The 13,217-nt window shown below is 39.0% G+C and overlaps 1 protein-coding gene across 1 annotated transcript in view; it reads right to left on the reverse strand.

Annotated features, from left to right (window-relative positions):
• The window catches only part of ZPLD1 (zona pellucida like domain containing 1), a 48,693-nt gene that overhangs the window by 11,792 nt on the left and 23,684 nt on the right, over positions 1-13,217 (reverse strand). Inside the window, exons 4-7 of the mRNA XM_043538544.1 lie at positions 10,529-10,749; positions 6,626-6,807; positions 5,864-5,936; positions 2,254-2,351 (exon numbers count right to left, since the gene is read on the reverse strand). Coding sequence (XP_043394479.1) covers positions 2,254-2,351; positions 5,864-5,936; positions 6,626-6,807; positions 10,529-10,749 — 574 coding nt within the window. The remainder of the gene's footprint in view (positions 1-2,253; positions 2,352-5,863; positions 5,937-6,625; positions 6,808-10,528; positions 10,750-13,217) is intronic.

Here is a 13,217-nt window from a genome sequence, read left to right on the forward strand (position 1 = left end):
GATATTGAACAAAACCAGCCCGAGGACCGACCCTTGGGACACTCCACTTGATACTGGCTGCCAACTAGACATGGAGCCATTGATCACTACCCGTTGAGCCCGACAATCTAGCCAGCTTTCTATCCACCTTATAGTCCATGAATGTATGGGCATACTTCTTTAACTTGCTGGCAAGAATACTGTGGGAGACAGTGTCAAAAGCTTTGCTAAAGTCAAGGAAGAACACGTCCACTGCTTTCCCCTCATCCACAGAGCCAGTTATCTCGTCATAGAAGGCAATTAGATTAGTCAGGCATGACTTGCCCTTGGTGAATCCATGCTGACTGTTCCTGATCACTTTCCTCTCCTCTAAGTGCTTCAGAATTGATTCCTTGAGGACCTGCTCCATGATTTTTCCAGGGACTGAGGTGAGGCTGACTGGCCTATAATTCCCCGGATCCTCCTTCTTCCCTTTTTTAAAGATGGCCATACTGGGTCAGACCAATAGTCCATCTAGCCCAGTATCCTGTCTTCTGACTGTGGCCAATGCTAGGTGCTTCAGAGGGAATGAACAGAACAGGCAATCAAGTGATCTGTCCCCTGTCGCTCATTCCCAGTTTCCGGTAAACAGAGGCTAGGGAGACTTCAGAGCATGGTTTTGCATCCCTGCCCATCCTGGCTAATAGCCAATGATGGACCTATCCTCCAGGAACTTATCTAGGTCTTTTTTGAGCCGTGCTATAGTCTCGGCCTTCACAACATCGCAAAGAGTTTGAGAGGCTGACTGTGCATTGTGAGAAGAAATACTTCCTTTTGTTTGTTTTAAACCCGCTGCCTATTAATTTCATTGGGTGGCCCCTACTTCTCGTATTATGAGAAGGAGTAAATAACACTTCCTTATTTACTTTCTCCACACCAGTCATAATTTTATAGACCTGTATCATATCCCCCCTTAGTTGTCTCTTTTCCTAGTTGAAAAGTCCCAGTCTTATTACTCTCTCCTCATATAGGAGCTGTTCCATACCCCTAATCATTTTTGTTGCCCTTTTCTGTACCTTTTCCAATTCCAATATATCTTTTTTGAAATATGACGAGCACACCTGCAAACAGTATTCAAGATATGGGCATATGATGGATTTATATAGTGGCACTATGATATTGTCTATCTATCCCTTTCCTAGTGATTCCCAACATTCTGTTTGCTTTTTTGACTGCCACTGCACATTGACTGGATGTTTTCAGAGAACTATCCACAATGACTCAAAGATCTCTTTCTTCAATGGGTAACAGCTAATTTAGACCCCATCATTTTGTATGTATGTGTTGTTGGGATTATGTTTTCCAATGAGTATTACTTTGCATTTATCAACATTGAATTTCATCTGCCATTTTGTTGCCTAGTCACCCACTTTTGTGAGATCCTTTTGTAACTCTTCGCAGTCCATCTTGACTAGTTTTGTATCATCTGAAAATTTTGTCACTCACTGTTTACCCCTTTTTCCAGACCATTTATGAATATGTTGAATAGGACTGGTCCCAGAACAGACCCCTGGGGGACACCACTATTTACCTCTCTCCATTATGGAAACTGACCATTTATTCCTACACTTTTGTTTCCTTTCTTTCCTCCTCTTACAAAAGCTCCCTTGAGCTCAAGGAGAATCATTGTTGATGATTACCAATAAAGGGCCTGTGACACATAACAAAACAGATCTGATTCCGTCCAACAGAGGGAAGTGATTCACACAGATTAGCCATTTCATTACTTGTAAATAGGCTTGGAAGTATTAGATTTTTATCAGTAAACATGGATTTCACCTTACAGACACAAACCTACAAAAAAAATATTTCCATCGATAATACTCAAAATGTACAGATAGAAAAGGTAAGAAAATGGCAGAACTTATTAGAGTTCAACGTAAGGATATTTACTTTGTATACTTTGATGCAATGTTCACAGTTTGTATCTTAACAGTTATAAAGATTTAACTTTTTGAATCTCAATGTGTACTGTTATTACATAATTGATCTCCTATTGTTGGACACTCCCATAGTTTTCCACACCTGTAAAAATTTAAATTAATAAAAAGCAATGCTTGAAAATAATCAGTTATCCATCAAAATTATTTTTAAAAAAAAATCAAATTCTACCAAGCCCCATAAAAGACGGTCAAAAAAAAAAACCCCATATATAATTATATATTTACATGGTGATTGATGCTGCTCAAGAGCTGCAAAAATTAGAAAGGGAAGAAACAATATCTTTTACTGTACCTGCCATCTAGGTTGGTTGCTCGCACTGCTGCATATATTTTTGTTTTCAAAGGTAAACCTATACTGGGGATAACCAGCAGCTGGCTGTAGGTTGAGTCCTGGAAAAACACACACACAATTGCTGTAACACAATGGCAATACCAACACCTTGCAACACAGAAGCTTTTTTGGTCAGTTGGCTTAGCGGAAACAGGAGTGCTATCAAGGTTCGCAAAGTTCAAGGTTTGCCCTCAGACAATTAGAACAAATGTTTTGCTCTCCACAATGCAGCTTTAGTGGGAAATGACACGTTAAAAGTGTTAGGTAACAAACAAAGACTGTATTTAAAAAATTACCTCCTTTCAAACGCTCCATTACCAAACTAGTGTAAGTGTGTATACAGAGAGAGAGAGAAAATCACAGCTTGTACAATGTTGTAAAATGAATATGGAGTGTCAGACTGTGACAGGGTGCTGTTAGCAGTTATAAACTGAGCTCTTTGGAAGCCAGCACCCTGGTCACTTAGAATACCCATGGCACCGGGTATAGGTAGAGTGGAAGGGACTTCGGTAGTTTGGATTTGGAAGGGTAGAAGGGATCACTTGCACCTGCCCAGAACCTGATGAGCTAATGAGGTAATTAGCTCACCAACTGGGTACTCCTGAGAAGAAATCAAACTGTGTAAATAGCTGAGCCAGGGAGCAGCAAGGGAGCATATCTCCCACTATGTTGTGATGTACCTGGAGTATAAACAATCAAAGACACTTGGTGGATGTACCCCGGTGCTCTGTGTATGCTGCTAAATTCACAAAGAGGGCCTACTAGCCAAGGTTTCCAGGAGCTGAAGTAGGAACTTGTTCACACAGACATAATTCAGCAATACAAGACCCACTTGGGGGGGAGGGCGGACCAGACATCATTTAATATATTGCAGATGAGCAGTAGAAAGATGGGAGTGGTGGGGGAGGTTCAGCATACGGGAGAAAGGCCTCTAGTGGGAGATGAGGACACCCAAGACTCAGTCCACATTTTCAAAAAGTCCTGCCTTGTACAAGCTGTGTCGCAATAAAACCAGAACAGTGTAGCAGACACCAGAAAGTTTGGAAAATATTAAATTAAATGCGCAAAGCATGTGATTTTTCTAAAGGAATGAAAAACAGAATTTGTAAACTTTCTACGTACTTCACTCCTATGGAAGTGTCCTTTCAAATATTAAAGAGAATGAGAGAAAACTGGCTACAGAACTTCTAAGCTAAGCGGTAGAATTTGATAGTGGGGTGTACTTCTCTGTTAAATGTGTATGTTGGCTAAGAGAATCTGTAGAAAAGATCTCACTCTTATTACGTCCTACAGATTTTTGGAGTAATTTCTACAGATCGCTATTGGTTTAGGCTGAGAATTTCAAAGGAGTCTAAAGACAGGTTTTGTACTGCAATTGTGAGGGGCGACTGCAACATGTGTAGCTAAATTTGATCAAGCTATCTTGTTAAATATATCTGCAGCAGCACAGACCATCGCATGGGCTAGTTGCCTGAATTTTTACCCAGGGACGAAGAAGGGATTGTACGTGGGCAGCTAGCCTGTGGCACGGCCTGTGCTGCCATGACAACAGTGCTATTTTTAGCAAACTAATTAGAGCAAAGCTAACTCAGTATCTGAGCTACACATGCTGCAGTCACCGCCAAGGATTTATACATGGGTATCTAAATCACCTAGGCTCCTTTGAAAATCCACGCCTTAATCCCTATTAGTCTCTTTACGTCTTTTCCATAATGGTTAGTTTTGTGCTTGCGTTCATAAATTTTGCAGATGGATTCGCACACGGCAAAGGCACGAAGTAGCACAACAGAACAAATGAAAACATCAACAAGTCAGGGGGGAGAGAGGGGGGGAATTAAGGATAACAATTTTAAACATCAGAGAAATAAGTGACAAAAAACAAACAGCCTGTCTAAAGTGTTCAAACATAGTTGTCTGAACTTAGGCACCTAAATCCTTCTGGGCACCTAAAAAAGTGATTTGATTTTCACAGCCACAGAGTCTTTGGGTGCTACAAATGCACAACACCTTTGACAAGCAGGACTCTTATGTACTTAAATATGGCTTTAAATGTCTATTTTTGGGGTCTGCATTTGTAAATGTTGTCTTTAATATCAGGAGCAAAATATACTGTATAGCTCATCTATGTACAAGTTCCTGAAAATAGTTACAATTACTAAGATTATCTTAATACTTTGTGTTTGGTTGCTTTTTCATGCTTCTGTGAATTGCAGTATTTCTTCTAGGAGCATCTCACAAGATCAAAACTCAGAGTCAAACACCAATGACTTCATTCTTAATCACTTGAATACCTTGGATCTGACCTTACTGACTTCAGTTGGGCAGGATCAGGCCCTTTAAACTTGGGCACTTCATTCAAGGGCATATTCCGGCATGATATTAATTTTATTCTTCTCTCACTGCAGAAACGGTGAATGGCTCTTCCTATCCACTATACAATTCCTGTAGTTTTGAGGAATTTGGCTCTCTCTCCTTTTTACTACATATTTATTTAAAAATGGGAGAAATATAATCTTCATTTTAATCTGTTTTTAAGAACTCTGCTCTACCAAATGACAAACTTACAAACGTGAATTTTAAAAAAAATGCCTTTGGAAAATGTCCTGTTACAATATTTATAGCTCATTATATTCCAAGAAAAAAGCATTGACTTTTAAATCAGTTGCATGAATTATAACTCAGCATCCCGATGGCATGAATAATAAAGCCAAAAAAATCAGATTCATAATTTACAAAAACGTTGCTTGATAGATTGAAAAATTGATATTTAAATCAGGTATTTAAAATGTATGAATAAAAATTTTAATCAACAAAAATTATTTCAGGAATGAATGTAGCTGTTATAAATAGACGTATGCACATTTTTTACGTTTTACTGTCGTTGTCCAGATTTACATAATAAAAGTTTACACAGTGATGTGTATTCAAACCCAATTATCTGAAAAAGTATGAGAGAAGTGTCAGCAGCCAAATGCTGTTATTAAAAATATTAACCCATGAAGTCTCCAAAGTACATGCAATAAGCATCTGTATGGATGTACAGATTGGGAGTAAATCCTGCATACTTCACTCCTATTTAAAATGGTCAACATACTTGGACAAGGCTTGGACTCCACATAAGTTTGTGAGAAATTTAACATATCAATATTGTTATAAGATCATATTTAGAATAAATATAATATGCAGGTACAATATGCAATATATATGAATTCTAGTGCATCACGTATTATAATTTGTACTGCCCAAGGATCTGGAAGCCCTAATTGTTGATCGGGATCCCATTGTGCTAGGCGCTGTACAAATGCAGAATAAAAGGAGAGATGGTATGTCATTCAGGGCAGAGACTAAGAAGAGAGACAACAGGTGCATTTAAAAAAAATAAATTAAAAAAAAGGACAAGCACAAGGTAACAATTAGATGAATGACAATGGTCTGAAAGGCCTGCTTCCCCTCCGGGGAAAATAGAACATAATGAACACATAAGGAGCCTAATTCTGCTCTGTCAAAGAGAGCTGCAGCCATGTAATTCAGAGAATATTACATATAATTTGTTTACTAATTTTATACTTACATTGTAAAGCAGCAAACTCAGAGTGCTGATAAATGTCCCATTGTTCTCTCTTACAGAAATAGCAGCTGATGACCTAAAACAGATTTAGAAACCAGAAACTGTTTAAGGGTTTTGTTTGTTTGTTTGCGTTTTCATATTTCAGTGCTTCTTTACTCAAAATCAGTTCTTGAGATACATCATAAGGAGTGATTTTTTTAAGATTTGTGTTAGAAACCTCTGAAAATAGGAATTTATAGTGGAGACAATGACAGGACCTTAACTATACTGGAAGTAATGGAGGCTATTAAAAACATGAATCAGGCAAATAATTAGCAGAAAGGCAAAATGGCATAAAAGAACCAGTTCTCCATGATATAGTGTGTCGGCTCCTGGAAAATGTGTTTCCTTGCACTACACATTCATTGATTACCCTAAACAAAAAAATTATATTGCATGGGAAATTTAAAATGTGTATGCAGCTACTATTTTGTCATAAAACCACATGCATTTAGAAGGCATATTTTTACACTAGTCAGGCAACAAACTACAGTAGTTTTGGTAAATCATTGTATTCTATAGATCCCCTAATAAACTTTTCTTCTTTCTTCAGTCTCCCCTTTCTCCCTGCCACTTCTTCCCACAATCTTGGTTTTACTTTTTTCACCATCAGTACAAGACCACAATTTTTATGGAGATAAATGTTGGGTTATGCAGATGCATGTAGACAGATACCCTCACCCTTATACATATAAATATATATGAATGAATGAAAAGCATACTTACGAAGCCAATTGTGTATTGTTGACTAAGTATTCCAATGGATAGCTACAGCTAAATTTGTACAGAAGCCCTGGTAAGTAGCTGATGATTGTTGGTGGATCTGGCGTATCTATGTAGCCTGAAACGTTACCTATCTGTACCACTGATACATTCCCATATGCATTGATGCCTGGACCTGAGGATACCTATTGAGGGAGGTATGAAAACAGACATTACCACAAGGTTAAGCACATTAAAAAAGAGAGAGAGAGAGAGAGAGAAATACAAACACTTTGAAAAATTCTGACACTTCGAGTCCAATTCATCCTTGGTGTAACTTCATTCAGTACACCAGAGACGAATTGGGCTTACTAAATCAGATTCTGTTTTCTATTTCACCTGCACAGCCAGTAGTCAATTGGGATTACAGCGGTCTGACTGAATGCAAAATATGGCCGTAGAGCCTAAACACAGACCTGGAATGTCCTGAGGTCGCGTGAATAATTTTTCAGGTGGGCATTTTCTCTGAACATTCCTGATGAATTCCCATGGATCACTGGGGGGAGGAAGGGACTGAAGAAGCAGTTCAATTTGGTTTGAAAGGTAACAAAATAGTGGAGCTTTTAATACTTGAAAATGAAGTTATTTTACACAGAATCCCACTCACTGAAGTGATGCGTGGCCACTACTGGTATGTTTGTTTGTGAAGGTTTCCAAATCACATAATAGATGATGGAAATGGGAGAGTTATAGTATTTTTAAAGTGATATTAATGAGACACCAAAGCAATTTCAAGTCAAACAATTGAATTTCTGGTCAATGCTTGTATCTGTCTGTATGGAGATGCATATCTATGTATGATAAATTACTCACACAAAAACTAAGTTAAAAGAATGCCAATGCTGAAAATCCAAGTACTCAATATTTAGACAATGCCACAATTAAGGTTGCCTGTGTAACCTTAATTCAGCCCCGTTGCATGTCTGAATTATGACTGATTTGCTCAACATCACATAAGTATGTAGTTGACACAGAAACAATACCCAGCTCTCCTGGGTCCCCATCCAACACCTTCAAAACACAACTGAACATTCTTTCTCTTCCTGCAACCCACTGATTCATTCACCATATATCCCATGTACTATGTGAATTAATGGTCATGTGGAGAAAATACTAATTAAGAACTGAATATGTAATTAAGAGTATCTTATAATGCATGTACACAACAGGGTCACATTGAGTTTGCACGAGATTAACTCTGGTGTTTCCTAATCGTATCTTGATTTTGCATTGTTTTGATGTAGTTTTTGTATGTAATCTCCTATATTTTTAAAAAATAAAAACTGGGGGAAAAAACCAGGAATTCATCAAACCACGCTGCCCTCGGCACACCTGGGTAGTTCATCAGGGTTTGAATCCAGGACCTTTAGATTCATAGCACAACTTGATTTCTTGAACTAACGGAAAACCTGGTTGCAATAGTAGGCTGTTATTCCCCGTACATTTTGCCATTGGTGTATATAGCCATTTGCTAGACAGCAGAAAAATGTTAGGAATCCACATTCCTAGCTCTGGAGGAGAGAGAAGTCTAGACATTACAGACAGTACAGCCTAGCACAAAAATGTGGCACGTTAATTCTGAAAGCTGGAGTGGTTAAGAGGATGTGAATGGAGTCTGCTACGTTAGAGTTCTCTGTTCTATTCCCAGCCTTTCCAGAAGTACAGCCTCTCAGTTACACCATTTGTAAAATGAAGGATGCCTGATTCCCTCATGAAGCAGAGAGGTATGAGTCTTGCTTAGCAATAAGGGCTCTGAAACGTGGGGTATATTACACCTGTGAATGGAACAGCTGAGATCAGTATTCATGGTCTCCTCTTGACTCTCAGCCCAACATACCTAAACCATAAGGGATGCTATTGTTTCCCCGCAAGCTGTTGCTTTATCTTTGCACTATCTGGATACACATAGGGAGCCCTGCGGGGCATGAGTGCATATTCAGAGAATTTGCTATATAGGGAGCTCCAAAGAGAATGGTAGCCTGCACAGAGCAGGCAGAATGTTCAAAGATTTTAACAGCAAATTTCTAACAAGCTCTATGAACATGTCAAAATGGCAATTTTCAGAGGCTTATAATTTTGCCCAATCTGGGTAATTTTCATGGGAACAGCAAAAGACATCTTTCTGACCTTAGAGCTGTCGGCCAAATTTCAAGGCCTTGCTCCAAACTATGGAGGTGGTAGAGCTCTTTTTAAAACATAAGAAAGCCACACAGTTTGGGGTGGGGGGCTAGCATTGGCAACACTACCCATTTTTCCTAACCTTACCCTTGGAAAAAACTGAACTATTTTTGCTGAACCTTTAAAAAGAAAGTTCAGCTTGAGACAGAGAATGCACATAGAAAGTTTCAGTCTGAACACTTTGGCAAAGTTATAAGCAACTGAAAACAGGAACATATAACAAAAAATGCTAGGAGTACTTAAGTTGAAGTGTCATTATCAACTCTGGCTATAAATGGCAATCTTGCAAAATATTGTAAGTTGTTATTCTTTGTAAATTACTTAATGCAGACTTTGGAGGCTTCAGTGACCCAGACCATCCCTGTGTGTGTCAGAAATCCCCACCTTACATCTGAAAGCATACTGCAGCGATCCAACCTATAGCAAAAAGTTGAACAACAATTCTTAAGGGGTAGAAGGAAATTCACGTCTAAAATCTGGGCTTGCCCCACAGATTGAGGCATTGTTGGATACGACAATTTAGAAGACGGAGAGCCTAATTCTGCTCTCATTCACGCTGGTATAAATCAGGAGTAACTCCATTAAAGTTAATTAAATTACAGCTCTGCAAAAAAGGTACCAGAATCTTGCCTTAAGTGACAACCTGAGTATAACTCATCTGTGGCTGTCCGCACACAGCCAGATATCACAGCTGTCATTTATGCTGCATAGCATATCAAGTCTAAGATGATTGGCTCTAGAAACACAAGTATTTACCTCTTCCGCTAAAAGAGAATCTCAACTAGTTGTTAACACTATTAAGGCTTCCATCCTTCTGCTGACCAACCACTACAGTGCAACATAAATCAGACATTTGAGCAGGTCTTACACCATCCAGCAGCAGTTGTGGTACATACACTTGCAGTATATTAAATAAGAATTAGAGCTGAGTGAGAATCTGAATTTCCTTCCTGTGGGAAATTCCGATGTTTCAATGTTTATTTTTGTCCTGAAATCGGATGAAAAATTCAAATATTGAAACTGAGACATTCTGAAAATATTTGATTCAGAAATGGCAAAGCATTTGTTTCAGGTCAATTCAGTATTATACAGCATTTCCCTATGGTGGTGCATTGCCTCATGGGAGCTGTAGTTCAGATACCTGATGTCTCCATTCTCCACTCGGAGTCGGATTCCTGGCCAGATTACATCTCCCATGATGAGCCTGCAGACACATTACTTCCATGATGCATCATGCCACTCAGTCAGAGGGCAGATTGTGTTGAAATGGGAAATTTAGTTCAGTCAGGGAGCTTGAACTACAACTCCCATGAAAAATCAACCCCAAATAAAATATTTGTTTCATTTTTCCAGATGGAAATTTGGAAAACTTCCACAAAATTGAACTATTCCTACAGAAAGTTTTGATTTTTGCAGAAACTGCATTTTCCAGTGAAAAATCCTTTTGAAGGAAAATTCCTAACTAGCTCTATAAGAATAAAGTTGTTGTCTACCACTATATCCTATATCCTTGGCTTCTTATTGGCACTCAAATTGATGAGCTATTCATTTCTTTCAAAAAGCAAATTTTTACCAAGTGTATAAGACTGTTTCAGAGATGTTTGTATAGGATACAATGCTGGTGCACCCCCCACACTCTATTCCAGGCACTACTACCTATTATACAATCTGACAGTGATCTTGCCTTACCACAAGAGTGCTTCCACAGGACTCCAAAGTGCTGAGATTGATGATGAAGATGACCACTGCTGGAAAGGTGTTGTTATTTATAAACCCCTTGCAGTGAGCGTCCCCATGTTTCCCATTCAGGGCCAAATCTGTTTCAGAATAACCAGAAAAAAGAACTGTGCAAAAATTAATCTTCATAGTAATTGCCTGTACTCCACAGTAGATACTGATATCTCGTTCAGCTGTAAGGAAAATACAGGAAAAGCAAATGTAAGAACTGGGATTTCATTTGACAACTATATAGGAATGCTAGGATGACTCCTACATCAGTTAGTCTGGTTATATTCTACAGATCTGTCATATCACTCTTCATACTATTGTCAGAGGGTTTGATCCGTATTGTGTTATCAAGTAAAAACCTCACTAATCTGTTCTTTAACTAGGCTGATGAAGAATCAGAACTAAAATACTTGGCATGTAATCTACCATGGAATTTAGAGCAACAGCTGTGTTAGTCTGTATTCGCAAAAAGAAAAGGAGTACTTGTGGCACCTTAGAGACTAACCAATTTATTTCAGTATAAGCTGAGCTATAGCTCACGAAAGCTTATGCTCAAATAAATTGTTTAGTCTCTAAGGTGCCACAAGTACTCCTTTTCTTTTCATGGAATTTATGTGATTACCCAAAATCTCACCATTAAATAAATCATAAGCTCATTGACAAACTGAGAGAATGCCAAGGGATACAAATGGGAAAAGGGTTAAATGTATAGGGCCTGATCCTGAAGCCCTTATTTATTATGGACCAGGACACCACTGTGCTAGGCACTGTATGAATACATTTGTAATTCCCACTGATTTCAATAGAAATTCAGGGGGCTGAATTCTGCCCTCCATTGCAACCATACAACTCTCACAGAAGCTGAGAGTGCTTATCTGAGGCAGGATAGAGTCCACTTCGTGTGCCAAGTACAGGCTCAAACAGGACAGTTAAAGGACTGAAGTGCAATCAATAGTTTATAAGATTAATTCATTATGACTGTTCTGAAGATTTCCTTTTTAAGAACACTCAGTGTTAGCATTAATACAAATCAGTTGGCTTGTGAGAGATAGTGATCAATAAAGTGAAGTATGTTGGAGATGTACCATACTGCAAATTGTAACATCTTGAATACAAAACACCTAGAAAATGGCAATTAGAGCTAGTCACATCTTTCTGTTCCAAAGATTTTTAGATGAAGAATGGCCTTGTGTTTGAAAGTCCTGAAGACTCTTGTGATCTTCAGTGAAAGAATTGTACACTTCACAACAGGCTAGAGCAGTAGTTCTCAAACTTTTGTACTGGTGACCCCTTTCACATAGCAAGCCTCTGAGTGTGCCCCCCCCTTATAAATTAAAAACACTTTTTTACATATTTAACACCATTATAAATGCTGGAGGCAAAGCAGGGCTTGGGGTGGAGGGTGACAGCTCGCAATGTAATAGCCTCGCAACCCCCTGAGGGGTTCCAACCCCGAGTTTGAGAACCTCTGGGCTAGAGGAACAAGTGATAGTTATGTTTAGCTTCAGTGCAAGATAATATAGCTTTTGCCTTCAGACTCATTCCTGACTGCACACGATTAAACATTTTTTTCAATGCTCGACAAAGAGACATTTTTCAGCATGTTAAATGCAGGCATTACTCCTTTAAACAACAACTAGTTTATTGCATTTGCTTCAGGATTTAGTGCTACCGAAAATGGCAGAACAACTTCAGTCAATACTATCCCATTACAACGGCTCGAATAAATTGTTGTGCTGCATTTGCCACAGCAGAAGGAAATGAATCTCCATTGCAACGCACTGGCTCTTCCCCATGCAACAGAAGCCCAGGCAATTTCATGTGGATAGCCTTAATCATGAGACAAGGTGGGTGTCTAATATCCTGGGGCCAACACAGCTACGTCAACACTACATGCAGCCTTAAATGGTGGCATTAAAGAAAAAATAATCAAATACAGTACATAACAGGCCAAACTCGGTCCTGCTCTACACATCAGACATTAAGCACTGGGCAGAAATGGGTGTAGGAGGCAAGTAGGAGGAGCTGGGCTGAGGTGGGCTGGGATTTTCCTCACATATAAGCGTATGCAATTCTGTTGACTTCCATGGAATTACTCCCCAATTTACAAAGGTATGAGAAGAATCAGGCCCTTTGCCATCAGTAGATATGGATAGCAAGTCACTCACTCCAGTTATATGTTAAGGAGGAGGGGGCAGCAGGAAAAGAGGGCACAGCAACAGGAACTTGCCATTAAGATTATGCTGCAGTGTTGCCAGCAGCCAAATGTAAATGTAAAATAAAAGTATCCACCCTCACTCCTACCAACTTTTGAAGTGTGCTTTTTACTTTACCTTTAAAGTCATTTTCAGAACTCTCATGGACTTTAAGAGGAGCAGTGCCCTAGCTCTGTAAATTATATTTTTATTACCTCTGGATTATATTATAACAATCTGGCCTTTCCCAATCCCGAGTTCTTCCCTGTCACTGTACCTAGGGTTACTCCTGTATAATCTGCCCATTCTGCAACTCAAAAAACAGAGTACAGATGTTAGAGATGAATCTGAATCCAGAGGCAAAGACCCCTACTTCCCCTCCCTGAATGCTTTAATTCAGGCTAGTTTCTACTGAATTTATGACACTGAACACTAGTAATTTACATGTGTAGGCT

The sequence above is a fragment of the Chelonia mydas genome, chromosome 1 (genome assembly GCF_015237465.2).
Source record: "Chelonia mydas isolate rCheMyd1 chromosome 1, rCheMyd1.pri.v2, whole genome shotgun sequence".
Classification (NCBI taxonomy): domain Eukaryota; kingdom Metazoa; phylum Chordata; order Testudines; family Cheloniidae; genus Chelonia; species Chelonia mydas.